We start from the raw sequence: 24,344 nt of genomic DNA, 5'->3' as shown, positions 1-24,344 counted from the left end.
CCCTTGGCCCAGAGCTGAGCCCTTCTGCTCCCTGTCATGGCCCTGGGGGAGCCTTCCTCTGGGCTGGAGCAGAGGTGATGGAAACAGGGCTGCGGGGATGAATGGGCTGAGACAGCAGTGTGGGGAGCAGAGGCTTGAGGCTGAGACAAAATCACCGGTTCTGCAGCCGAAAGCAGCATGGGGTGTTCCCAGCCCTGAGACAGGCCCCACGCCTGCAAGAGCCTCTTCCTCGGTCCCTCCATCCATCCTCCTTGTCAAGGCAGAGGGCGGGATCCAACTTCGAGCTCCTTGGGTTACTCGAGGCAGCTGAACCAAGGCAGGCCCCGGGGCTGGAGCAGCTCGGCGCATCAGGCAGCTGCCTCTCCCTGCCAAGGGCATGTTCGACTCCATCCACCTGCTCTAGGCCGAGGAGAGGGGTCCCGAGCAGCCCCCAGCCCCGTGCCGGCCCACAGGCGAGGGCAACCACGTGGCACCCAACAGCTGCGAGGGCCCAGCAGAGACCCTCCACTCCTCACAGCCAGGACCGGTACGCCGCGTACACAGGGCTGGGAGCCATTTTAGAGGCTTTGGACAGGCAGGCATCCAGCCCTTCCCTAATTAAAGACAGCTTTGCTCTAGCAGGGCCGAAGTTGTGCTGATGTGTCTCCTAGGCACTGCCAAGGCATTTCTCTTCTACACCGTGCAGGCTGCACCGTGGCCAAGGGGGGCAAGTAGGCGATGAAATGCTTTGGGGGGCAGTGGGGTGGCAGAGGCAGGAGAGGGGACTAGACGCTGGAAGGGTTTCAGCGCGGGGGCACCGAGGCTGTATTGCCAATGCTGGAAACCCGGGCAGCACAGCAACTTGCTGCCGAATGCGGTATGCCAGGGGTCAGCAACTGCGCGACAGAGCTGGTCCGTGGTAGGTTGTAGCAGCGGGGGCACTTTCTCCACCCTGTGCCATGCTGCCTACTGCTACCCCAGCCCTCCCTGCTCTATGCCAAGGGCTGCTTTCTTGGCCCGTGTCCCCTTTGCCGCTCCCCGTTGCCATTGAGAGCGGTGGCACTTGGCATAAGTGAAGCCTGCGGTAGGGGGACATGAGAGAGAGCAGCCCTTGGCACAGAACAGGGAGGGCTGGGCCGGAAGCTGCTGCCTGGAAACATGTGCCAATCCCTGCAGTACACATCTGGGCACCTCTGCAGCACGGCCCATCCCTCACTGCAACGGGCATCAAGCATCCAGCAGGCCCCACGTGAAATGGCCAATGCACATCAGGAAGAGACGAGCACCGCCCCAGCAAGCAGTGTACCCCAGCACGGCAACTGCCCCCCCGGCCCACCCAGCGCCAAGCCCCGCACAGCAGCCCGGCAAGGACCACACCGGCAAGCGAAGAGCTCCATAAAATTTCTTAAATAATTTAATTGAAAAAAGTATTTCTTTAAAAAATATTTCTACAAATGCACGATTGCATCATTTCTTTTTTTGTCTTTTTTTCTCCTTTCACCATTAAATACATCTCAATATATATATATAAAAAAAACGGTGGCAGGTACAGTACATGAGAACCAGCTGGGGTGAGACACCGCCGCCCGGGGCGACCGCCGCTGAGCCAAAGTAGGTGCAAACCAAGCTGTGCAGGGATGGGGCTGCCCGGGGGCATGTGGCCAGGGCCGAGAGCCTGCTGGGTACCAGGGCACGAAGCTAAGGGAGGAACAGCCCGTAGTCCAGGAAATGGAGTCCAACCCCTCCTTGCTTTCCCCAAGGGGCAAGCCTGGCTCTGAAGGACGGCATCCACCTACCTAACAGCTTCCACTGGGTACCAGGTAGGGATAAGATGCTCTCCCATAAGCTAGGGGTACTCACTCCCCAGCTTAGACCATAGCCCCCTCTGAAGCAGGTGAGCTCACAGGCTATTTAGCGGAAGAGGAACAGGGCTGGGCTGCTTATTTTCTTTTCGAGCCTCTGGGAGCAAGTGATTTCTGCCTAGTTCATTAATAGGAGCAAGCACAGTCCGTGGCAAGGAGAGGAGTGCACAGGGGAAGCACCGGGCTGGTTCTGGAGGTGAGGGTAGGAGAGGGTCTGAGTGAACCCGGGAGCAAGGTGATTCACTGCCCAGCCAACTCCAAGAGGCTCCAGGAGACCATGGGGGCAAAGGGGCTGAACAGAGAGCTGCTGGCTGCAGCAATGGGGGAAGAACTGCAGTATCACAGGGCTGCAAAGGACTTTGAAGATCACCTGGGCCAACCTTGGGCACAAATGCTACTCCCAAGAGAAGGGGTTGACCTGAATGCAGAGGGTGCCTACAAGGCCTCCTGCCCACAGCTCATTGCTGGTGGAAGGCAAGACCAGAAAAGAGAAAGGGCCCATGGACAGAGAAGAACGAAGGGACCAGGCAGAGAAGGGCGCTGCCACCCAGGAAAGAGAGCCGGAGAGAAGGCAGGAGTCTAGAGACAGCAGCACTGAGACCGCTCAGCACATGCAAGCCCCAGTGGAGCAAAGAAAAGCAACAGCAGGATTGGGGGAAAGCCAGGGGGCAGGGATGTGGGTCAGTGCTTGTGGGGTCTCTGGAGAGAGGAATTGCCAGGCACCAGGGAAAGCATTACCATGGTCTGTGCCACGGAGACCGGATGCAGAGCAACACGTGCGCCATGCAGCTGGGAGACACCAGCAAGGGGGTAGATCTGCATGGGAGCAAGGCAAACAGAGCGGGAGCAGAGGGCACGGTGAAAGAGCAGCACCTCTGGATGCAGCTTTTCCCGCACCCCCTTTGGTCACTCTGCCCTTGGGGGTCCCCCAGACAGGTGCCCCACAGCTCTGAAGGCCTTCACTTCTTGCCCCCACCCCCCAGTCTGAATTCCCCCGTTGCCTTCCTGGAGGCAGGAGGATTTCAGGTCCCTGCATCCCCCATATCTGCTAGAGCGTCCTATGCTGGGGGTATGGTGCCGACTTGTACTCCAACACGGTGGCTTGCTACCACGTACGGCTGCCTGGAAACCCCATGTGGTCGTGCTGTTGGTTTTCCTCCCAGTGTTTACCCGCCTCTTCCACCTGAATTCCCCCCGGCTGGTGGAAGAGCAAACAAAAGCCGTTTCGCCGCCTGCGGTGTGGAGTTCCAAAAACACCGAGGACAGGCAAGTGCTTTGAACCGGGAAGCAGCAAACAGCACCCGCTCCTAGAGAGAGGAGGCGCAGGGGAAGATCAAGACCTGCGAGCACCTGCCTAATTGCCAAAGCAGCTGGTGCCAGAGCACCTGGAAGCAAAAGGGACAAAGCCAAGCTGTGTTTGTCAGCTGCAAACTGCGGCACCGCGGGGCTTCGGTTCGTCCTCCCGAAGCAGAGCGCCCGACGGGATGGGATGGGGATGGAGCAGGAGGCATGCTCCACACCGTCTTGGAGAGGACCAGCACCGTGCCACATGCTGATGGATGCTGCCGGGAAGCCTGTTGCTAGGCAACACCGGGCTTCCCTGCAGCGGGTACCTTCCTCCATTGAAGCCGTGCAGCATCCCTCTCTCCCAAACCAGCCACGGTGGAGAAAAATGCTGGGTCCCGAGTGAGCTGTTGCCCACGCTGACAGCAAGGCCTGGTTGGGACTGCAGAGGGTCCAGCACAGACACCCTGAGGGAAGGAGCTCCGGGGTTTGAGAAAAAAAAAAGCCACCCCCCAAATTACACGGGCACTTGCGGTGTGCCACACAGCGTACCCTGACCGAAGTCACAGCAGCGGCATCGTACCAGGGAGACGGACCTTTCCCACCCCTCTTCTTCAAGTACCAATTCAGGACTCGACTTTGGACTGAGACCCGTGCAACTGGATCTCTAGGGAAAGGCGGTGGGCTAGAGCTGGCTCAGAAAGGCTGGATGCCAACCACCTGGCTGACTGATGGGAGAAGAGGCTTAAAAGCTAATAGAGCACCACTTAACCAAGAGAAAGGCAAAGCAAGGCAGGCCGAGGGCTGGAGCATGCAGTTTATCAGAAGGACAAGAAATCTGGAAAAGGCAGACACAAGATGAGCCAAGTGACTGGGCTGTGTTAGGCCCTGATCCAAGCCTCAATCTGTCTTCGACGCGCAGGGAAGAGCTCAGAGGAGAACCGTCTGCAAAGGTGCAACAAGGTACAAGGAAGATCCCGGAGCTTCTGTTTTACACAGAAAGGGACCTGCCATCCAAAGAGGTCGGAAAGCACATCTAGTTACTTAAGTCACCAGACCCAGAGGATCCGCCAGGCTAAAACGGCTGTGAAGAGAAGTGCAGAGAAACCATTGGCGCCCACAGCGAAAGGCTATGCCTGGCAGCAATGGGAGGAACAATTTTTCCCAAGGACGGCTTGAGGATCGTCTTGCCTCAGCAATGAGGCCAAGGTTAGGGCACGAGAGCATGGGAGCCAGGATGGGAGCCAGGCCATGAGTTCCCAGCAAGAGGCAAGCCAGCAGCTCGTGGCCCCCAGTGCCGGGTGAAGCGAGCGGTGGGCTCGATGAGGCTGGCTGCTCAGAGATGGAAGGGCGCAGAGTACCCGCCGACATGGAGCGGTGCATGCATGCAGCACGAGCCACCTAACGGCTGCGCTCCTGGGGCTCGGGCAGCGGCAGGAGGCTCCTGCTCAGCCTGCCGGGCAACGCTTTGCTTCCTAAAAGGTCACTGAGCTCAAAGCTCCCGGCCCTGTCTCCCAGGTGTGAAGTCACCATCCCTCCAGCTGCCATCTTGGCAGCTGTCATTTTCTGGGAGGTGGCCAAGGATCAGGCACAAACCCTACGGGTGACTCATGGGTGCGGGCCGCTGCAACCCTCCGCCTGGGCCTGCTCCTTTGTCAAGATGGGGGAAGCAGCCGCAAGGCAATGCCGGGATGTTGGCGGACTGCTGTTCTCAAATGATGGGAAAGACGGGAGAAGACGGAGGGGGGTCTGGTGGAGCCCAGGTGAAACATGTAAGCAAGAGGGCTAGCCACGCGAGAGGTTGCGAGACTGGAGCCTGACTCACGCCCGAGTGAGCTCAATCAGCCTGGCTGCTCTCAGCTCAAGTTTGGGCTGGGGCCTACAGCACAGGGCTCCTGGCACTCGCAACACAGCACCCTCCTCGGGCTCTCCAGCGGCAGCTACGTGGCAGCTGTGGCCTGCCTGTGCCTCACCGGGCATGTTCCCCCATTGGTCTTAGCATGAGGAGGGGTCAGCAAACAGCTGCTTATATTGCACTACATGCATCTCTTTGGGGCTCAGCCTGGGCCAAGCCTGAGCCCCACTTCCTGCTACTTCCTTCCCCCACGGGGCTGGGGAGCACAACCCGGCTCTCTCCTGGCATGGATCAGGTGCCTCTGTAGGGAAAAGCTGCCTAGCCAGCGCTGCGGGCAGGAGAGAAGCTGGTGGGGTCTGTGGGCATGACCCTACAGGACCAACATAGCATGCTGTGCAGGTCGGGGGGCTCGGGGAGAAAAGTCAGCCCTTGTGCCAGCCTCCTGCAGTATTTACAGACTGGAGGGGAGACCACCAGAAGGAGGGGGCCAAACCCTGTCCAGAGGAAGGCAGGAGCTGGTACCTCGCAGGTCCTAGACAGCGGTGGAGGGGAGACTGATCAAGCGAAGGAAACTCAAGTAAAATCCTTATTGCCTTTAATCTGCCCACGCCCCCTCTCACAGTCCAGACGGCCAGTACACAAGCACTCACGCACGCACGCACACGGATAGGGGGTCCCCCCTTCCACTCGAGAGGCTGTTAGCATCCGAGAAACAAGAGAGGGAAAGAGAGAAAGGAGGAGGAAGGGGGGGGGGGGTGTGGAAAAAAGTCTTTTGGCAGCAAATCACAGCATGTGTCAGGAGAGGTGCTGGTGAGACGGCGCTCTGACAGGACCTGCTCCTTCTGCATAAAAAGAGGCTCTCCAAGTCAGCTTGGCCTTCCCTCCCCATCCCGTCTCTCCCAGCTCCACCCCCCGGGGCAGGAGCCCACGCGGCTGCCTCGCGGCCCTGTGCAAACTTGTGCCCAAGGCCTTCCTCTGCCATCCGGATCTGGCCATGGAAGCCACGAGGGACGAGAGCTCCGGAGTTGGGCCTTCCAACTCCCTGCATAGTAAATCTCGCTGGGTTCGGGTTCAGGAGGCCAGAGCCGAGACAGGCCAACCCCCCTGCTTCAGACACACTCCAGTGCAGATCCGCATATGGGGGGCGCCAGTAAGAGGGAACATGATTGTCTGGGCTGCACAGGCGAAAGCCAGGCTGGGCCCCCGTGGGGAACCGCTGTTCCTTCAGCTCCGTTGTTCCTTTAGCCTGGATCCCTGCACCCCCCTCACCGCTTCCAGGCTGGGCCAAGAGCATGAGAAAGGGCCAGCACATGTTGTCATGTCCCCACAGGCCTTTCTGGATGAACTTCAGGGTCAGCAAAAGTTTGTGACCTTGGGGTGAAGGAAATCCAAGCAGCAGAGCATCCCTCGGACCCTTGGCGCCGCTGGTGTGGGGACGGGACGGGGAGAGGGGGGCGAGGTCTCCGTCCCATAATCCATCTTCAATATGAAGACTCCGCGCCTCGCCGGCTCACTATTCCAAACCCAAACCAAACCGCTGGTCTCCCTCTTGGCCCGAGCGCCTCGGGATTCGGGGCAGGACGTCCCATCCTGCACGGCTGTCGGAGGCCAAGGAGCTCCACGCAAAGGGGAAAACAGGAAGCCGGGCTGCACCGCAAACTGGAACCTTAGGATTCCCTCCAGTCCGTTCTGATCCCAGAGTTCGCCACGGTCAAACCTGGACTGGGAGCGTCTGGTTCATTTGCAGCCTCATGTCCTGAATGCTGCTGAGGATCTTCTTCTGATGGCCCGCCAGCGTCACCCCTATCCTGAGCAGGTCTCTGCAAGAACGAGAGAAGGCGGTGAATAAGGGTACGTGCTCGCTGGGCAGCCCTAGGCCGACCTACAGGAGTAAGGGCCTCACCCCCTCAGCCGCAGACTGGGGAGGACTCCCCAAAAATTCACCGGGGCCCAGAACGTGGCAGCAGGAGTTATTTAACATCCATGTTATCCCCATGTCTTCAACGCAGTTGTGCTTCTTGGTCAAAGGCGGTCAACTTTGTGGCTCCCTTCACTTCTGACTCCCTGTGACCCACCTCTGATCCCAACCCCTGGTGCCTGTGGGGAGCTACAAGCTACTCAGTTATGAGAGTTGGGATGCAGGAGCTTTCCCACTCTGTGGGGGGAGGAAGTCCTGAACCATTTGCCACTCCTGCCTAGTTACATGGCCATGCTAGGGTGGGAGGAGCTGGCTGCCCTCCCAGCTGCCCACACGCCTCCACTCACTCTGCTGTCATCTGCGCCACCAGGTCGAAGGAGGCGAAGCCGGCGTTGACAAAGTTCTCCTTGTACCGTCCCATTTTGATGGCGTCCAGCCAGTCGCCCACAGTGGTGAAGGTGGTGTAATCTGGGACCGTGCGGTCCAGGAGTGGCTGGGACACGCTGTGGGGATGAGAGAGCTCACAGGTAAGCCTAAGGTGCCTAAGTGAGGGGGCAGGATGGGAGGGAAGGATTCTGGCTTGCACTACATGAGCACAGGAGGACACTTCTGCCCCACCAACCATCTCCACCTAGACCCCGACCTGCATCTTTCTCCAGCCCCACAAGCTCCTTGGTACTCTCCGCCCTTGGGAAGGGCTGTGTGATGTGAGGCCTGTCTGGGCCAGCATGGAAGCAAGGTGGGGATGGGAGACGGTTTTGCAGGGCACTGACCCTGATTGGACGCTGGTGATGACCTTCAAGCTGGCTGCGTTTCGGATCAGCTTGTCCAGTGTGTTCACAATCTGGGCGAACTTGGGCCGGAGGTTGCGGTCGCGCACCCAGCAGTCCAGCATGAGCTGGTGCAGAGCAGTGGGGCAGTCCATGGGTGGTGGCAGGCGGTAGTCCTGCTCCACAGCGTTGATCACCTGCCGGGATGCAGAGCACAGGCATGAGTTACCGTGACCACCCCAGGGTCTCCTTCCCACTTCCCTCTTCTTGTCCCTCCATCAGTACAACTTACATCCTGGTTGGACATGTCCCAGTACGGCCGCTCCCCGTACGACATCACCTCCCACATGACAATGCCGTAGCTCCACACGTCGCTGGCTGAAGTGAACTTGCGGTAGGCGATGGCTTCAGGGGCCGTCCACCGGATCGGGATTTTACCACCCTGTGGGAAGACACGCTTGACTCCATTATTTAGTGCCTACCTTGGGGGTTCCCCACAGCACCCCTCCTTGGGTGCTCTCCCCTGCCCCCCTGAAGAAGGGCGGGCCAGCGGATGCCGAAGAGAAACTCCCATACCAGTGAGCTGGTGTAGGTGGGGTCAGCGGGGTCGTCCTCCAGGAAGCGCGAGAGCCCAAAGTCCGACACTTTGCACACCAAGTTGCTGTTAACCAGGATGTTACGGGCGGCCAAGTCCCGGTGCACATAGTTCATCTCAGAGAGGTACTTCATGCCAGCTGCAATGCCCCGCAGCATCCCTACCAGCTGGATCACTGTGAACTGTCCATCATTCAGCTGCCAGCAAGGAAAGGCCATAGGTCAGAGGGCACCTCTGGGGAGAGTGCCTGGTCCTTGCCCTTGCAATGGGTGGCAGAGGGCTGTGAACCCCTTTAGTTCAGCTGGCCAGAGAAGTCAGGCAGGTGTCTGTCTAGGATGGCTTAGGGGGCTGGCCTAGATGACCCTTGAGGTCCCTTCCCACCCTGGCACACTATGATTTTCTAAAGCAGAAGACACTAACATGTTGCTGCCCTCTTCCTCTGTAAAATCCCCCAGCCTGCACTGTACCACAGTCCTCTGAAAGAGCTCCTGCCTCCAGGCACAAACCATGGGAACAGCCACTCTGGGGACATTGGGGAAGCACATGCCTGATGGAGCATGGCCTGAGTGACACTGAGGAGTGGTCCCAGCCTCTTCCGACCCTGGCCTGAGTGAAGTCCAGAAGTTGCCTAAGGGTCCCAGCCTCCTCTCCCCAAAAGCCTCTGATGACCCCTGGACATGGGTCTGGGCCAGTACGAGCCTCACCCGGAGGAAGGAGTCGAGGGCGCAGTTCTCCATGAACTCTGTGACGATCATGACGGGCCGGCTCTTGGTCACCACGCCCTCCAGATGGATGATGTTGGGGTGATCGAACTGCCCCATGATGCTGGCCTCGCTCAGGAAGTCCCGGCGTTGTCGCTCCGTGTAACCCACCTTCAGAGTCTTGATGGCCACGAAGATCTCGCGCCGACCCGGCAGTTTCAGGCGGCCCCGGCATACCTCCCCAAACTCCCCTGTGCAGGATGGACAGCGGCACCATTACCGACTGAAAGCAGCTGCCAGCAGCCCACGTGGCACCGGCTGCATCCAACCAGGGGGTGAGAGAAGGGACACAATGACTCACCTGCTCCAATCACCTCCTCGATCTTGACACAGGAGATGTCGATCTCCTTGGCGAACTCCCGGACAGCCTCATTGGGGTCCTCGTAGGTGAAGGGGTCAATGTAGACCTTCATCCCAGGAGTGACTGAGAGGACAGAGCAGGTCAGGGCCAGCACAGAGGAGAGGCACAGAACCGGAGGCACTACCCCCTTCTCCTTGTGATATGACAGGAGAGCGCCTTGGGGTGCAGACCTCCACTGCCAAGGCCATTCCCCGGCCACCGCTCCTCATCTCTCTGTGGCATGGACATGCACACTGCCCAGTCTCATGCCCTAGTGCCCTTTTCTGCAGGGGTGTCAGGGCCAAGCCTTGCTCCTATATTGTAGTGTGTGGGGCATGGAGAAGTGTGAAGGAAAGCCTGAGAATCGTGCTTACCATACTGCTGCAGTTTTTCTGTGTACTCTGGGTCCGTGCTGCTCCTCTGCTTCCTGCCCCAAGGAGACAAGAAGACCCCATCAGTTGTGCCAGGCATCAAGATGACTGCTGCCAGCTTTGGGACTTGCCGCCAAACAAACACTCAGCTGCAGCACCCAGTGGGATTAAAGCATTTTCTATGCTGCCAAGCTCCTTCTCCTTCAGCCCTAGGACTGCAGCCCAGTCACGGCAAGCAGGAGCAGCAAGATCGTCCTGCCCCAGGGCTGGGGAGAGGCGCCTGCTCCGCTAAGAGTCCCCCTACGGGCTTGTACCCAGCCAAAAGCTCTGGGCTGGGATGTGCCCAGGGAGACGGTGGCAGAAGTGCGGTGGGGAGGGTTCCAGCCGTGCCCCATGTAGGCACACTCCACGCCCAGGCAGGTCACCCTAGAGCACTCTAGGACCCCTCTGCTGGGGAGACCCCTTTTTTTGCACACGTCTGTTCCCTTTAGAGCACAGAGACACAGAGAACCACATGTCAAGTTGCTGAGAGCCTCAGGGAGGAAGCCCTGCCTCCTTGACAGCTCTGGGGGATGCCCAGCCAGTACCTGAAGCAGACAATAGCAATCACCACCACGACAATGATGAACACCAGCCCGGCGGTGGCTGACCCCACGATGAGAGGCAGCTCCTGGAAGCTCTTCCCGCTGGAGCCTGCAGGAGAGAAGGGAGGCAGATCAGAGCGAGGTGGTTAGCAAGGAGGAGGGGAAGGAGGAAGAGGGAACTCCAAGCCCTGGTGCCTACCGTCCTCTGCAGAAGTCTGGAACTCGGTCGGGAGGCTGTACAGGCCGTAGCCAGCAACGGTGCGTGCACGGACCTGCACGGTGTAAAGTGCGTTGGCCTTCAGACCGTCTAGACGTACCATGTTCTTCTGGCTGGTGACGGTGTTGGCGATACCGTCGCTTTGGCCCTGCTGTGGGGCAGAGAGGAAGTTGGGGGGTCACTGCTATGATGTTATCTGGCCCTCACAGTCTCATGGACCCAGTCCCCTGCTCTCTACCCCAGCAGACCTGGACACACAGACCCTCCTCCAGCAAGGCCCACAGACAGCAGGTGGAGGTGGGGGAAGAGGCTGGGCTCTGCCTTACCTTCTCGAAGTACTTGATTTCATAGTCCAGGATGATCCCATTGGGTCTCTCCGGAGGGGCCCAAGAGAGTGTCATGCTGTTGCCGGTGCTGCTGTGCAGATGCATTGTGGGAACAGCCGAGGGGGCTACAAAACAAAGGAGAGATGTGTGCCAAGGAGTGGGCTTGGGTTAGCCTTGTGTTCCACCCAGGGTAGCTGGGGACATGTTGTCAGCCACACATTTCCCCTGCACAAAAGACTTGTCCTCCACTGCACCCCTCAATCGACCAGCAACACAAGTTTTCTCTGACTGAGGCATCCACCTATTCCACGCTCCAAGTCAGACAGCAAGCGAGACCCACCCACTGCCAGGACACCCAGAGCCATCCCCTTCCACTGCAGCCCTGAGCCAGCCTGAAGGACACCCAGGGCTCCCATCCTACCCAGATGCCCTGGGAGCTCGCTTTCTGGGGAAGGAAGCTGGGGATCGGGCAGCTCCAGCCAGCTCCTGAGGGCCACGTGACAGCTCCTTCAGGGGAGCAGGATCCCAGCCGATTCCAGCTGAGTTTGCACTCTGCCAAGGCGGCACTGGGAAGCAGCCAGCGGGAGATGCTTCCAAACCCCAAACCAAGCCGGGCCTCACCCACAGGCAGGGAGCCACTTTCCCCTCCTCCCACCTGCCTCAGTTCCACCCTCTGCCCCAGACTAGACCTGTGGAGAACAAGGGTGGCAGCCGCTGGGCAGCCCAGGGGCTGAAGGAGAGTTCACCAAGCAGCTCCACCGAAGTACTGGGCAGGGCTGAATTTCCCTGGACCCATCTCTGCCTTTGTGGGTAGACAATGTGCGGGGATTAGAGCCCTAGCATCTCTGGAGCATCCCCCAGCTACCCCCTCTCCAGTTGGTTTGCATGGAGTTTTGATCTTCTTCCCTCCAGGGACACGTCTTCAAATGCAGGGAGAAATTTACCCAGGGGATTAGATGCAGGCGCTTTAAGCCGGCAGTAGGGCACAAAGGAGACTTCCAACAGGGAGCCCCACACTGCTGGAGAGAGATTCCCTGCCGTGACCCCGTGCACTGACCTGCCTGATTGGTGGTGATGTTGACTGAGGCGAACTGGGGGGAGTAGGGGCTCTTGCTGGACACGCCGTTGACGGCCTGGACCTCGAAGGTGTACTGGGTGTGCGCCAGGAGGTTGCTGATGTAGATGTGGCGCTCAGTGAGGCCGAGCTGGCGGGGCACGAACTCCACATTGTCATCGCAGCGGGTGCAGAGCCGGCGCTCCACGCTGCATTTCTTGCAGATGACATTGTAGAGCAGGTCATCCCGGCCACCGGTGTCCCGGGGCTCGCTCCACTCTAGCACCAGTGAAGTCTCATTCACGTTGGAGATGACACTACGGGGAGCGGAGGGGACGCCTGCAAATGAGGAGCACGTCAGAGGAGGAGCTGGCGGGGCCTCCCCAAGCCTGGCCTGGCCCTGGGAGGAGGCAGGATGCAGCCTGCTGCCCTCAGGGCTGGATCCCCACCCCGTCTGTCTGTGCAATGCAGCATTCATCCAAGGCACCCCCAATCTTGCACCAGGCTCTGTGCTGGCCAGCTGGGACAGGAGCAGAAGAACTCACCCCAGACTCAAAGCCAGCTGGCAAAGCAGGATCCCAGTCCTGTCCCACCCCTACCCCCACCATGAGGGCTGGAACGCTCCCAGGCTTACTGGTACAGGCGCTGTCCGCCGGGTCTGCATCTGCCCGGAAGAAGCCATTCCGACAGGAGCAGAGAGTCGCCGCCCCGGAGCTTGTCCTGCTGTTGGGGGGGCAGGGGGAGCAGGCATTTTCCCCTTGCTTTGACTTGAAGCTCCCTGGACCACAGGCTGCAGGAAGGAAGCATAAGTTGTGTTACTACCTGCTACCAAACAGGCCTCCCAGGGCATCAGACTTGCCTGGGGCAGGAGGCAAAGGAGCACAGACAAAAGTTGGAAAGCCCCGGAGCAGATCTTGCTAGCTGCTCCTGAGACTCCTGCCCTGGTGAGAAGCCATGGAGGCCCCTCCAGCCTCCTAACAAGGCTCGCCGGCTCTCTCAGGCAGCAGTGGAGTACACAGGGTCAAGGCCCAGAGGCTGCCAGGAGGTCCCCAGCAACGTGCAGGGACCTTCTGCAGAGCCCAGGGACCCTGGCACCTGCCTTGGGGCTGCTGTGGGAGAAGTGGGCAGAGAGGATTTCACCTCTGGCTCCTTTCTGAACCGAGCTCCCACCCAACAGCATGGCTGGTCTGCTGTGAGTGGGGCCAGACGCTCCTCTAGGTCTGCAGGCGCTGGGCGGCTGCCGGGACGCTTACACGAGAGCACAAACTCAAGCTCCCCGAGAGGAGGGGAAGTCGCGAACAGAGCCTGGGACCCCATGCCCACCCCTCTGCCTTCCAAAGGCTGCTCCGTCCTGCTGTGCCCCACATACACACATCCCCCCCGGGCAGGCTGCTGCTCCAGGCTCATCCCCAGCACCTGATCTCTCGCCCTTGGTCTCCAGCGAGCCCAAAAGCAGCGTCACCAGTGAATTTTTGGGACCGGATCAGGTCTGCAGACTCAGCTGGGCTGGGAGGGCTCAGGCCCAGCCCTGCAGGGACTGGTCGCTACAGGAGGACAGACAAGCCCTTGGAGACCTCCTCCAGGTCTGCGATTGCTGCTTTCACTGCCCACTGTGACAGCAAGTGTGCGGTGCCCTTCCTGGCTGGCCCTGGGGCACTGCCTGACCAGACAGGACGGCTTTCCCCTCACTGGCCCAGCTCTTAGCAGAGTAGCACCTAGGACTGAGGCAGCCCTGCAACAGCAGTCAGATGTGGATGGGGACCTAGCCCCTCTGCAGTCAGCTGCCACCACACCAGGGGTGTGTCTGGGACTGGTCATGAAAGCACGTCACCCACTGCCTTCTCCAGCTCCTCGGGTCTCGGTCTCACAGGCTGGTGCATCTCCTCGGTGCTTGGCCCCAACACTCCCCTCCCAGGCCCTGTATGCACCCCGTTAGCCCTCGGCATACACCCATGCTGCCCAGACCTGAGCTAGATGGAGTGAGACCCTCTCCCCTCCACGAGCCATACTGCAGACTCCCCTGCACACGCAGCTCATGGTCAACCTTTTCTGCAGCCATCTCTCACTGCAAGCTCACCTGTCTGCTGCCGTCTGACCCCTTGGCCTCTCTCCTTCCCAGCGGTCTCCTTCCTCGTTCAGCCTCTGCCTCCAATTCCCATCGCATTTGCCCCACCTGACCCGCAATCCTATTTCCTGACCGCAGATCCCAGGGCCTTGAGGCTCTCCGTTCTCACCGGTGTCTATAACCTCTGCTCAGCAGCGCACTTCATACACTCCACCTTCCTCCGCAAAAACAAAGCTGGTAAATGGGGCTTTGCCCTTGACACCAGCAGCCTCAGCAGATGCTTCACCAAAGCTGGCACGCTGTCATTCCCCCACCCCATACCTTTCCTTTCAGGCCCTCCCGTCAGTTTTCTGTCCCTGCGACACAGCTGTCCCCAAGCTGGCATAAGTAGCTTGTCAAGTAAAATAAAAGATAGTCCAGCAGAAGCGTTGCTAAACCGCTGTTTCTCTGCTGCTGCCAACATCTGAAAAACCTTCTGCTTCCTACAAACCTCCTTCACCAAGCAAAGGACCTGGGACCCAGGTCTGGTGCGAATAATGGAGACTTCGGTCTTAGCAAGGGACCTGGGGAAGCATTAATAGCGCTCAAACCTGATGGAGGCCAGCAGCAAAATACCGCAGAACTGACCCCCGTCTCCAGCAGCCCCATCTGTCCTCACGACACCGCTCCTGTGCCCTGGCATCGGCCTGGCAAAAACCAAGTCAAACAGAAGAGGGCTTTGCCCGCAGACGTGGGGCCGACTCAGACCATAACTGCCATGCAAGGTCCATCTTTCCCAGCAGCCAGCTACATCCCACCGCAGGCTGTGGCGTCTCACAGCCCCTGGGAGACCGGTCCTCTACAAGCCCGTGTCACCCCCATTGCAGAGAAGTGGGGCTGGAAGGGCCCTCCAGAGGTCATCACGTCCAGCCCCCTGCCCGAGGCAGGGCCTATCCGAACCATCCCATACAATCCATAATCTAAATGCTTTGCAAGACTATCGAACCCTTCACAAGGCTACGACTACTACTACCGCCCTCCACAACGTCCCGCAGCAGGGAGTTCCACAGGTTAATAACGTGCAGTGGAAAGAAAGCACTTCCCTTTGTTTGCTCCCTGAATTTCACGGGGTGCTCCTTGTTCTTGTGACAGTTGGAAAAAAATAGTTTCCTAGTTGCCCCCCGCCCCAAGACCTTTGGTGATTTAAGACCTCAGTCGTATGTGCCTCTGTCAGCTTTCTGCAGGCTGAAGGGTCCCGGCCCTTGCAGCCTTTCCTCCCGCGGAGGCTGTTCCACGGCTCTGCTCCGCTCTGCTGCCCTTCTCTACCCCCTTCCTACTCCTGCCGTATCCTTTGCAAGACGGGGTGGCCTGCGTTCGAGCTGGAAGCAGCTAGTCGGCCCCTGCTGTGCTTTGGCACGACTGCTCCGTGTCCTCCACGCCGGCTTCCCAAACAGCTGGAAAACATCCTCTGCACTCTCACCTCCGTGAAGGCCTCCCCATGTCTCACCCCGTCTCTAAAAGCCGTGCTCCGACCCCCCCATGCCCTAACCCCAGGGGTTAGAGAGAAGCTGGATATGAAGGCACTTAACCTCCTGCAGCTTCACCTCTGCAGAGCCAAGTCCTGCTCCATGCCGGCTACACCACAGCCCCCTGCCCTACGGGAGAGCTTCATGCCACCTTGGGGAAGCGGCTGGAGGAAGTTTCCTTCCATGAGGTGCAGCCAAAACACCCATGGTGGGAAGTATTCTGGATGGCAACCGCAGCCTTGCAAACGGAGCGATTGTGAAAGGCCCCACGCCCTGGGCTTGTTTATGCCTCTTCCATTTCAAACCCTGCAGATTTCTTGCAGCACCCACCGATGCAAAGTGGAGCTCAAGGAACAAATCCCTACATGCCTCCCTAACCGCGTGCCAAGCTGCGCCCTCCGCCCATCATGCGCACTGCAGGAAGGCTGTAGCACGAGGACCACGGTCCAGAACCGCTCCAGGACTCTCAGTTGTGTCACCCACCCATGCCCCTCTACTCTCTGCAAGAGCTCTTCACACCCAGGGCCTCTGCAGCTCCCCATGGGCCGGGAGCATTGTGCGACACCCCCACGCCTGGCAGTACAGCTGCGACAGGCTCTGCAACCCATAAAAATCAACCCCTCCTTGCAGCTTAGTCACTGTGGTGGTGTCGAGAAGCCCCCGCGGACCTGGAGGAGCCGTGCCTGCAAGCGGTCCCAGAACAAGCTCTTTCCCATTTGCGGGGCTGTCTTGGCAGGTGCCTCCTGTGCCAGACGGGCGAGTAGCAGCATCCCCCGGGGAAGAACCAGGCACTGCTCATTAAGGCACCAGCTCATTCTTCTCCTAGCTGGAAAAGCAGAGTCCTTGAAGTCTACCTGGAGGCCAGCTCACAGGTTTTTAGAGACTTTCCACAGGTGGATTGTAGCAGCTGCTGTCTGTCCCACGGGCTTTGCAGTAAGATGCAAATGGGGCTTGACTTAGCTGGACAAGACACTCGATCCACTCTGAGCTGGCACTACCTGGCTGTCAAGGTTCTCCCCAGCAAAAAGAGTCTAGTCCTTCAAGCTAGCCTTCCACCCATCAGACCGCACAGCCTGGTTTTGCTCAGCCGACTGGACTGGGGGGCAGCAGAGTGGGGCTCTGCTGAAAACCCAGGACCAGCAAGAACATGGCACACGGGCTGGGACAACTCAGCAGAGCTCAGTGGATCTTTGCACAAGCAAACGGCAGCTGCAATGGAGACTGCAGGCCTGCAAAGTCCACCCCCCCCGCCGCGTCGGTGTGCCAGGCTCCAGCCCCATTTGGTTACGAAGGGGTGGATACAAATTCAGAATTAAGGAACCGTGTTGCTGAGGGACGAGGAGTGACTAAAGCCGCTTGGACAGGAACATGTCAGGCTGAAGGAGCTGCCAAACGCACTCCAGTTGTGGAAAGCAGCCTCAACCCACCGGGGACATGCAAAATGCAAAATCATACAGGCAGGAGAGGAAAATAAGAGAGACACTCCCTTTGAGCTGGCGCGGAGCAGGAAGCCCGCGCGCTCCAAGGGCCGCTTGGCGGAGGTGAGGAAACTGAGGTGTGCTGGCCCGGCTCCAACCTGGGTAATTAGCACCTCCTGCCCCGGCAAAGGCATCCGTTCCTTCCTGGGGGGGGTTGTGTGGCTAGGGGTGGGGTATTTTGCTATCTGGGTTACAGCACCATCCATGACCCTACATCTAAACTCATTCCTTGTCCCTGGCACCCATTAAAGCGAGCTGCCTTGACTTATCTTGCTCGGAGAGCACTGAGATAAGAGATGCCTGCGGAGTGCAAGACAAGCCATCCTGACAAGCTTTCAGGCTAGCAATCCAGAGGAGGCTCGCGCCTGGCAGCTGTGCCATCCACGCAGGGTCCGGCCAGGCAGCGGTGCAGTCCACGCAGGGTCCGGCCAGGCAGCGGTGCCATCCACACAGGGTCCGGTAGGATCCCTGATGGCACACGGAGGTCAGCGGTCTTGCTTTGCTCCCCGGAGGGGAGAGGGAAGCATGCCCCACCTGCCAAAGGTTCCCAGTCCTCCTGTCTGGGGGGCTTAGCTGGTCCCCCCAGCTGTCTCACCAGCTTCAATGCATTCACACAACACCCCTGTCAGGTGGCACCCGCGTTACTGGAGGGGGCTGGAGCATGGACAAGCAACAGCTGAGACCCTCCGAGGCATTTAGGTGTCTGTTCCCCATCAGAGTCAATGGGCGCAAGGTGCCTAATGCCCTTGGATGTCCCAGGCCAAAGTGACATACCCAGGTCGCGCAAGAAGCCTGTAGCACAGCAGGGAACATACCCAGCTTGTCCACGGCTCAGACAAGTGGCCAAACCCACTGACTCCTGGGTGAAAACCACCGCAGCATCAGCCCGTCCCCGTGGGACTGACCCTGGGACCTGCTGAGCTGGGAGCAGGCGTCTCCCACGGGAGGTGCCCCAGGCAGCGGGAACCGGTGTTCCCGTGGTTTTTCATGCCGAGGTGTCTTCAAATAAAAGCCACCTTGCAGCCTGGTGCTGAGAAAGGAGACGTGCGTGCGAAGCCACCTCCGGGGGAACACGGCCACCGTTTAGCAGCTGCGGCACAACCGGGCGTGAGCTAAAGCAGAATCCCTGCCTCGAGCAATCCCCGAGTGCGGGGAAGGAAGCAACAGACTCGGAGAAGGCAGTCTTCCAACTGGATTTTGGCCAGGACACTGGGAGTAACCCTGCAACAGGGGCCACGTGAGACGTGCCACGGGATTGTTAACAAGGCAAGGACTTCATTTTGGCATCCCACCTGCGACAGTGCCCGCTGCTGCATGGGCAGCAAAGGCCTCCCCCCGGGCCAAGCCACCGCTTCCGGCAGCACCCGGGGTTGTTATTAGAGAGCGCTTCCACCCTAGCGTGGACCCACCCAGCCTTGGAAACCCAACGGCATGGTACTGCAAGGTGGTCTGGTGGCAAGAAGCTTCTCTATCCAAAGAGAAAGCCCCACCCCTGTGAATAAGGGCCAAGGGAGGGAGCCGAAAAACACTGGAATAAATCATCCCAACATCACAGAGGAGTGACTCACGCAGCTCCCAGCCTGCGATTACTGCCTGGGATGTGGGGAAGGAGAAACGAGCCACACACACTGAACTGGAAGCCTTGCCGATGATTTGGGGCCCCCTCCCTCCGCCTGGAAGGGGGAGGGATGGCTCCATGCTGGAAATTCAGCCGTATGCAATGCAGCGACCCTCGTTGCCCAGATCATTAGTGAAGCCATAGCTCTCTGCCCTGGCCCTGGCCCCTGGAGGGCTGTGCTTTGTTACAGCTCCCTATTAGAGGTGAATAATAGCCTTGAATTACTCTGTTTAAGGTCTCTGCCAGTTTTCTATCTGCCCTACTGTAGTTTAACCCAGACAGCATCTCTCCAATTTCTCTATCCCTTTCCCTGTAGGGATTGAAGCAAAAGTCTTGCTGGAGTCTAGATAAATTAAACCCATCACATCCCTTTGTCCAGCTACCCTGTAATTTTGTTAAAGGCGGCAATCACGTTTGCCTGGGACAATCCATGCTTTATGAACCTGCACAGCTCACTCGCGCTGCTCTCTCTTAGTGCCAACAGATGGATTAGAGTCAAGGCAGCAACGCTCCAGCTACGGTTGAGGTGGCAACTTTGTGCTTAAGCCTCTATTTTAAAAAGGCACTTGATTTCTTGGAAAAAAAAAAAATACCCTTTGGGCTGAAATATTTCATGCTGCTTCTGTCCAAAAGCGATTGGAGTAAAATTTAGAGAAAAAAAAAGGAAAGAAAAGCCTCTGGCTGCCTGAGTGGTTATGGCCAAACCGTGTGCAAGAAAAATGAATTTTAAAAGCAGGGAAATTTAAACTTTCTGCATTTGAAGCGAAACTCTGATTTAAAGAGCCCTGCGTGACATTAGGAAGGCCAGTCGCCGTCATTACGTCAGGAGGAGCAGATGACTGAAACCCAGGCGAGCTCGCCTTCAAGCTGGCTTCTCACCCTGCGCCAGGGAGATCTTTAATCTGTCGTCATCTCGCCAATTAACACCAGGCGGTTTCACTTCCCGGTTTCCATACAGCGGCCTCGTGTTGCAATGCGAAGCGGTGAGCTATCGACAAGCGCCGTGCTGAGCTGGCACTTTTCTTTTTTCTAATTCCTGGTGACGTTTCGATTAGTCATCGATTGCAAAAAAAAAAAAAAAAAAAAAAAAGGTTTGTTTTTTATTGGTTAAAAAAAAAACAAACACCAAAACCAGCAAAATCCGACTTTCGGCCAGGTCACGCGGCCGGCGTCGCCTCTCGAAAGAGCTCGGGTTTGACGTGCAGGGCGTTGGAGAGCAGACTGTCTGGAGAAAAAGCCGGTTTGAGGGATCAAGGGTAGGCGTGTGGACAGTGCTGTGCCAACCTCTCCGGCTGGTTACACATTCACGTAGGTACTGGACTGACTGGAGCTGAACAAAGCTGATGGAGATTGTAAAAGTCAGGAAAGCTGGGCAGTGCTTTCTAGGATCCGGAGCGCTTTAGTGGACTCTTTTCCCCTTCCAACAGTCGCATCTTGCCTCGGATGATCAGGGTGACCCCCCTAGCAAACATATACGGGCATAGGTTGCCAATGAATGTATGTGTATAGGGCCAGGCTCTCTAGAGAGCACTGGTCTAGGGTGATGAATGCCATGCTAGGGAGCTGCCGGGCAGGCTGTCCCCCAAAGGGGTGCTTCTCTGCAGGCAGAGGGAGATGAACGACCACAGACACAAATGCTGCTCCTCCTCCGGTGCCGGTGGTTAAGCAGAAGTATTACACCAGTGCCACGGCACAGCTGGCTCAGGCTGGGCGAGAGGCACACCCCAGGCCTCTGTTCAAAAGGGGTCTCAGGTTAAGCTGTTGTATACCAGACGCCACTGAGCCCTAGCTGAGCATCTGGGCTTGGAGAAAGAGCCCAGCAGCGGTAGTTTGAACCCTCCAATTCTTCCACCCAGCAGGATGGAGCTGTGAAACAGGAAGGCTGTGGAGCTCGGTCCTGCCTCTGTACACAGATGCCCTTGTATTCGCAGGCTCACAATGCTGCTGGCCTGGGGCAGAGCAGAGGGAGCGTCCCCTTGTGAGCCAGAGGGCTTGCTCCCATGGGCACCTCTCTTCCTGTACCCCACCGAGCTCCAGAGACGCGGGATGGGGCCAAGCAGCAGCACCACTCGGGCAGCCGAGTCCCAGGTCAGCGGCTTCCCTTCGTCCCGCGAGAGCTGCCTGCGCAGATCCTCATCCTGGGAGAGCAGCGGGCAGCGTAAGCCCCAGAAGGGCTGCGTGCTAATTAAATCAAGATAATGAGCCTGAGAATGAGATGCCAAATCAATGCTGTGGCAACGGCTGACTAGAGCTCCAGATACCCGCTTGCGGATCGCATTACAGAGCATGCCAAAGACGCTGCTCGAGCCTGGCGGGCTGAGCCCTGGGTTCCCGAGGGACTGGGATCCGAGCTGCATTGTAGCAGGCCTGAATGCAGCGTCTAATCCCGGCTCTGGGTGGAGATAAAGAGGAGGAGGAGATCTTTGAAGGCGACAGAAAAAGTCGTGGGAGGGGTGGGATTTAAGACTGGGCTTATCCCATCTAAGCAGTAAACTAGGTATTGTTATTTATTAAAATGCCATCTGGCACTTGGGAGGCGTCCTCACGCGCCGTCTCAGCCACCGCCACAAAGAGGAGCGTGGAGCCAGGGGTAACCATCTCCCTCTGTGGGTACCAAGGGCATCCATCGCTCCCTTATGCCGAGGTGGTAACAGGGCCCGTCGGGGCAGCGCTTTTCTGGTCGGGCCAGCATGCTCCGATTCGAGAGGCGTGCTCTGAGATCAAGCTGCTCGCATGCTGCTTTCGCAGCATGGCAGACAAGCCAGCTCCTCTGCGCGGCTGCCTGCGAGGCAGAAATAGCAGCCAATTGCTTCCTGGTTGTTCCCCCAAGACAATTCCCAATGTGCAGAGGACATTAAAAAAAAAAAAGTCTAAGTTGCAAAACGACTGGTAAAGGGACATGAAAAATGGAGGAGGCTCCCCGGGCCTTCCAACTCTGTCAGCTGCTTCCACTTAGACATGCGAGCGCCTGGCAGAGAAATGGTTCCACCAGCTCTGTGAGACTTTCCTAGGGAAATGCAAAGGTTCCTCTCAAGCACCCACACACCAGACGGATGCGATGCGGAGGAGTCCCCAGTGAGGGACGTGGTTTTGGGGCAAAGCGGGTCTCTGCAGACAAGGCTGATAGGACAGAGACCACCTCTCGAGCAACTTTTATTGCAAGGAAGCGATGGGGAGGAGCGATGACCCCAGTAGGGCTTACTCAGCACCACCTTGGAGTGTAAAGCCAGAGATCCATGTCTGGGGGGCCTCCTTTGGCAAAGAGCAGTTTTCCAGGGGCATCGTGAATACTCCTGCGGCTGATCGGACCTCGTGCTCCCCATCTGCGGAGAAGTCTCTCTCTCCCAGGCCCGAATGCAAGCCAAAGGTTTTGGCCTGGGCCATGCCCACCCCCCAGACGTGCTACTTGCAGGCACAACACGGCACTGGAGTCTCGCGGGCTGCTCCAGTCGGTTGCTCCTGCAGAACGCTGCGTGGGCGAACCTCCATTACCTCCCCACTCGTCTCTGATGAAGGGAAGCGGAGAAGCCGCAGCCCCAGCCACTCGAGGTGCAATGCAGCTCTGAGCTCGGCATACGGCGGGGCTGCTCCTTTGCAGCCTGCCGCCTCACAGCACGGAGCTTGCACCCCCTGGGATCCAGGGGAAACCATGTTTATGGTGCAGCCGGCTGCCCCATCTTCGCTCCCCAGACTTTGGGCCAAGAACAGGGAACCAAGCAAACGGCACCCTTCTAAGCAAGGGCCCTAGGGGTCAGCTGTCCGCAGACGGATACCCCCGTGGGCTCTAATGGTGAAGTTGGACAAGCCCCTTCTCCCAGACTCTCTTCCCTATTGCACACACGGCGCCCTACAGCAACACCAGCCATCTCCATCCATCCGGCCAGGCAGGTCCTGGACCCCGTCCTGTGGACATGAGGGAGGCCCCACCCTAAAATGCTAAGGGACCCAGATCTTCCCAAGGCTTCCACGCAAGGACTATACTGCCCAAAGATGCTGCAAGTCTGGCCTCAGCAGCTGCCGCCTCTCAAGACTCCAGCTCTCGTCCTCTTTGATCCTACAGCGCACACCCTCATTTGCCCGGGGTCAGGAAGGGATTTCTCCCCTTGATCAAGCTGCCAGGGACTGTGTAGGGTTCTGCCTTCCTCTGCAGGGCAGGGCATGACCCTCTTCCTAGGATCCTCCTTCCCTGACACCGCAGCGCCAGGCCAATGGCAGTGCCCTCACCTTGGCGTTCCCGTTCTGTAGTTGTGGGCGCAGGTTGGAAGTGGCAATTTTGGGGATTCCTTTGGTTAACAACTGCTTGCAAACACAGGGGACTGGACTTGATGGCCCAGGCGGGTGGTCCTTGCCAGCCCACCTTGCAATAGCTCCTCATCCCTCCTACCCCACAGCCTGCCTCATAGTCTGACCCATGCCCTGCGCCGTGCCAGGCTGCTCCAGCCCAGGACGTACCAGAGCCACTTGCGTGCAGGGCTGCGCCTGGGTTAAATCAGCTCTCTGTAGACTCATGCCAAGGTGGCTCTGCTGCCTTGCTGGTGCGTGCAAAGCACTCTGGCACCAGGACCATTTTGGGGGTGGGGAGTCAGCCAACCTCCCGCCCCCGCAGAGCCAACCCATAGGGCCTCTGTGGCCCGCTGGCTGAGATCCACTGCTTTAGGATGCTCCTGACCTGCCCAGGAGCAGGATTTCTACTGGAATGTGGGGTGAGGTTGGGATGACCTCAGTGCAAAGGAAATCTCCTACTTGATAAACCCCAGGCCCTGCCGGTCCCAAGGCGTATGGCCAGGCTTGTACAACATGGACGAGGGGTAGTTCAGCTGGAGCTGGCGCCAGGGATCCGGCCGAGCCGGCCCTTTCCCACAGGGACAGTTCTTGCATTCACAGGTGACCGTCGTTTTCCTCGAGGGTGCACAAGAGCGTCTGTCTGCTCCAGGCCTCTCGCCCAGCACAGCCACCGGCACCCTCTCGAACAAGGGCCTGTGTAAGGACTGGCCTGAACGTGGTGCCTTTGCCACTAATCCAGCCCCCAGGATTGCTGAGCCTCAAGGACCATCAATCATGGATGGATGTAGCCATCTAGGAGGCACCTTAGAGACTAACTAAATCAGAGATGCATAAAGCTTTTGAGAGCCCAAACTCACTTCACCCAATGCCATCTGCTTGACTCCAGACTTTCTGTAGCCATCTAGTCACCAAACCCAACATATTCAAGACCCAATGCTTACCTGGCACCCCTCCAAGGCCCAACACCCACCTTCCTGCCCCATCCCTGGATTTGGGGCCTCTCACCATCTGGTACAAAGCTCCACACAAAGGAAAAGCCAAATCCTGGGCAACTAAGGGCGGTCTGCAGACAGCAGTGCCTGAACTAGAGGCCCCAGGAGAGCATGCCTTCCTCCTGGCTGGCCTTTCTGGAGGTTATTCACATTGACAGGAGCAAGTCTGGGGGGAAATGAGCCACAACCGAGGGGGGCACTCTCTGGACACCTGGACCATTCTCTTCCCCTGGGAAGCAGCCAGCCCACAAAACGGAAAGAACGGCGAAGGTGGCTATCTAGCTGGGAGCTACCAGGACCACAGTGACATGCAGCCTTGCACAGCTAAACACATCCCCTGCTGCCCCCTTCATACACAGATGCTCCCCCAGAACCAACCCACCCTCCAAGACCCAACTCTGCCGCAAGGCTGATTAGCAACAGCTCCAGGAGCGGGTGGGATCAGCTGCCACCTCCTTAATGATGCAGTTCCATGTGCATGTGCAT

The 24,344-nt window shown here is 58.3% G+C and overlaps 1 protein-coding gene across 2 annotated transcripts in view; it reads right to left on the bottom strand.

Annotated features, from left to right (window-relative positions):
* Positions 1 to 1,371: 1,371 nt before the first annotated feature.
* The window catches only part of EPHB3 (EPH receptor B3), a 42,981-nt gene continuing 20,008 nt past the window's right edge, over positions 1,372 to 24,344 (bottom strand). Inside the window, exons 4-16 of one of the 2 annotated variants that reach the window (XM_014611012.3) lie at positions 12,551 to 12,706; positions 11,920 to 12,255; positions 10,863 to 10,987; positions 10,519 to 10,687; positions 10,323 to 10,428; positions 9,739 to 9,791; positions 9,326 to 9,448; positions 8,968 to 9,215; positions 8,245 to 8,460; positions 7,961 to 8,125; positions 7,672 to 7,865; positions 7,246 to 7,401; positions 1,372 to 6,800 (exon numbers count right to left, since the gene is read on the bottom strand). In XM_014611012.3, coding sequence (XP_014466498.1) covers positions 6,692 to 6,800; positions 7,246 to 7,401; positions 7,672 to 7,865; positions 7,961 to 8,125; positions 8,245 to 8,460; positions 8,968 to 9,215; positions 9,326 to 9,448; positions 9,739 to 9,791; positions 10,323 to 10,428; positions 10,519 to 10,687; positions 10,863 to 10,987; positions 11,920 to 12,255; positions 12,551 to 12,706 — 2,156 coding nt within the window. In that variant the 3' untranslated portion in view covers positions 1,372 to 6,691. The remainder of the gene's footprint in view (positions 6,801 to 7,245; positions 7,402 to 7,671; positions 7,866 to 7,960; positions 8,126 to 8,244; positions 8,461 to 8,967; positions 9,216 to 9,325; positions 9,449 to 9,738; positions 9,792 to 10,322; positions 10,429 to 10,518; positions 10,688 to 10,862; positions 10,988 to 11,919; positions 12,256 to 12,550; positions 12,707 to 24,344) is intronic. The other variant, XM_006260770.4, reaches the window with a different exon arrangement.

This window comes from Alligator mississippiensis, chromosome 7, assembly GCF_030867095.1.
Source record: "Alligator mississippiensis isolate rAllMis1 chromosome 7, rAllMis1, whole genome shotgun sequence".
In the NCBI taxonomy this organism is placed as follows: Eukaryota; Metazoa; Chordata; order Crocodylia; family Alligatoridae; genus Alligator; species Alligator mississippiensis.
This window is presented reverse-complemented; position numbering and strand designations above follow the sequence as displayed.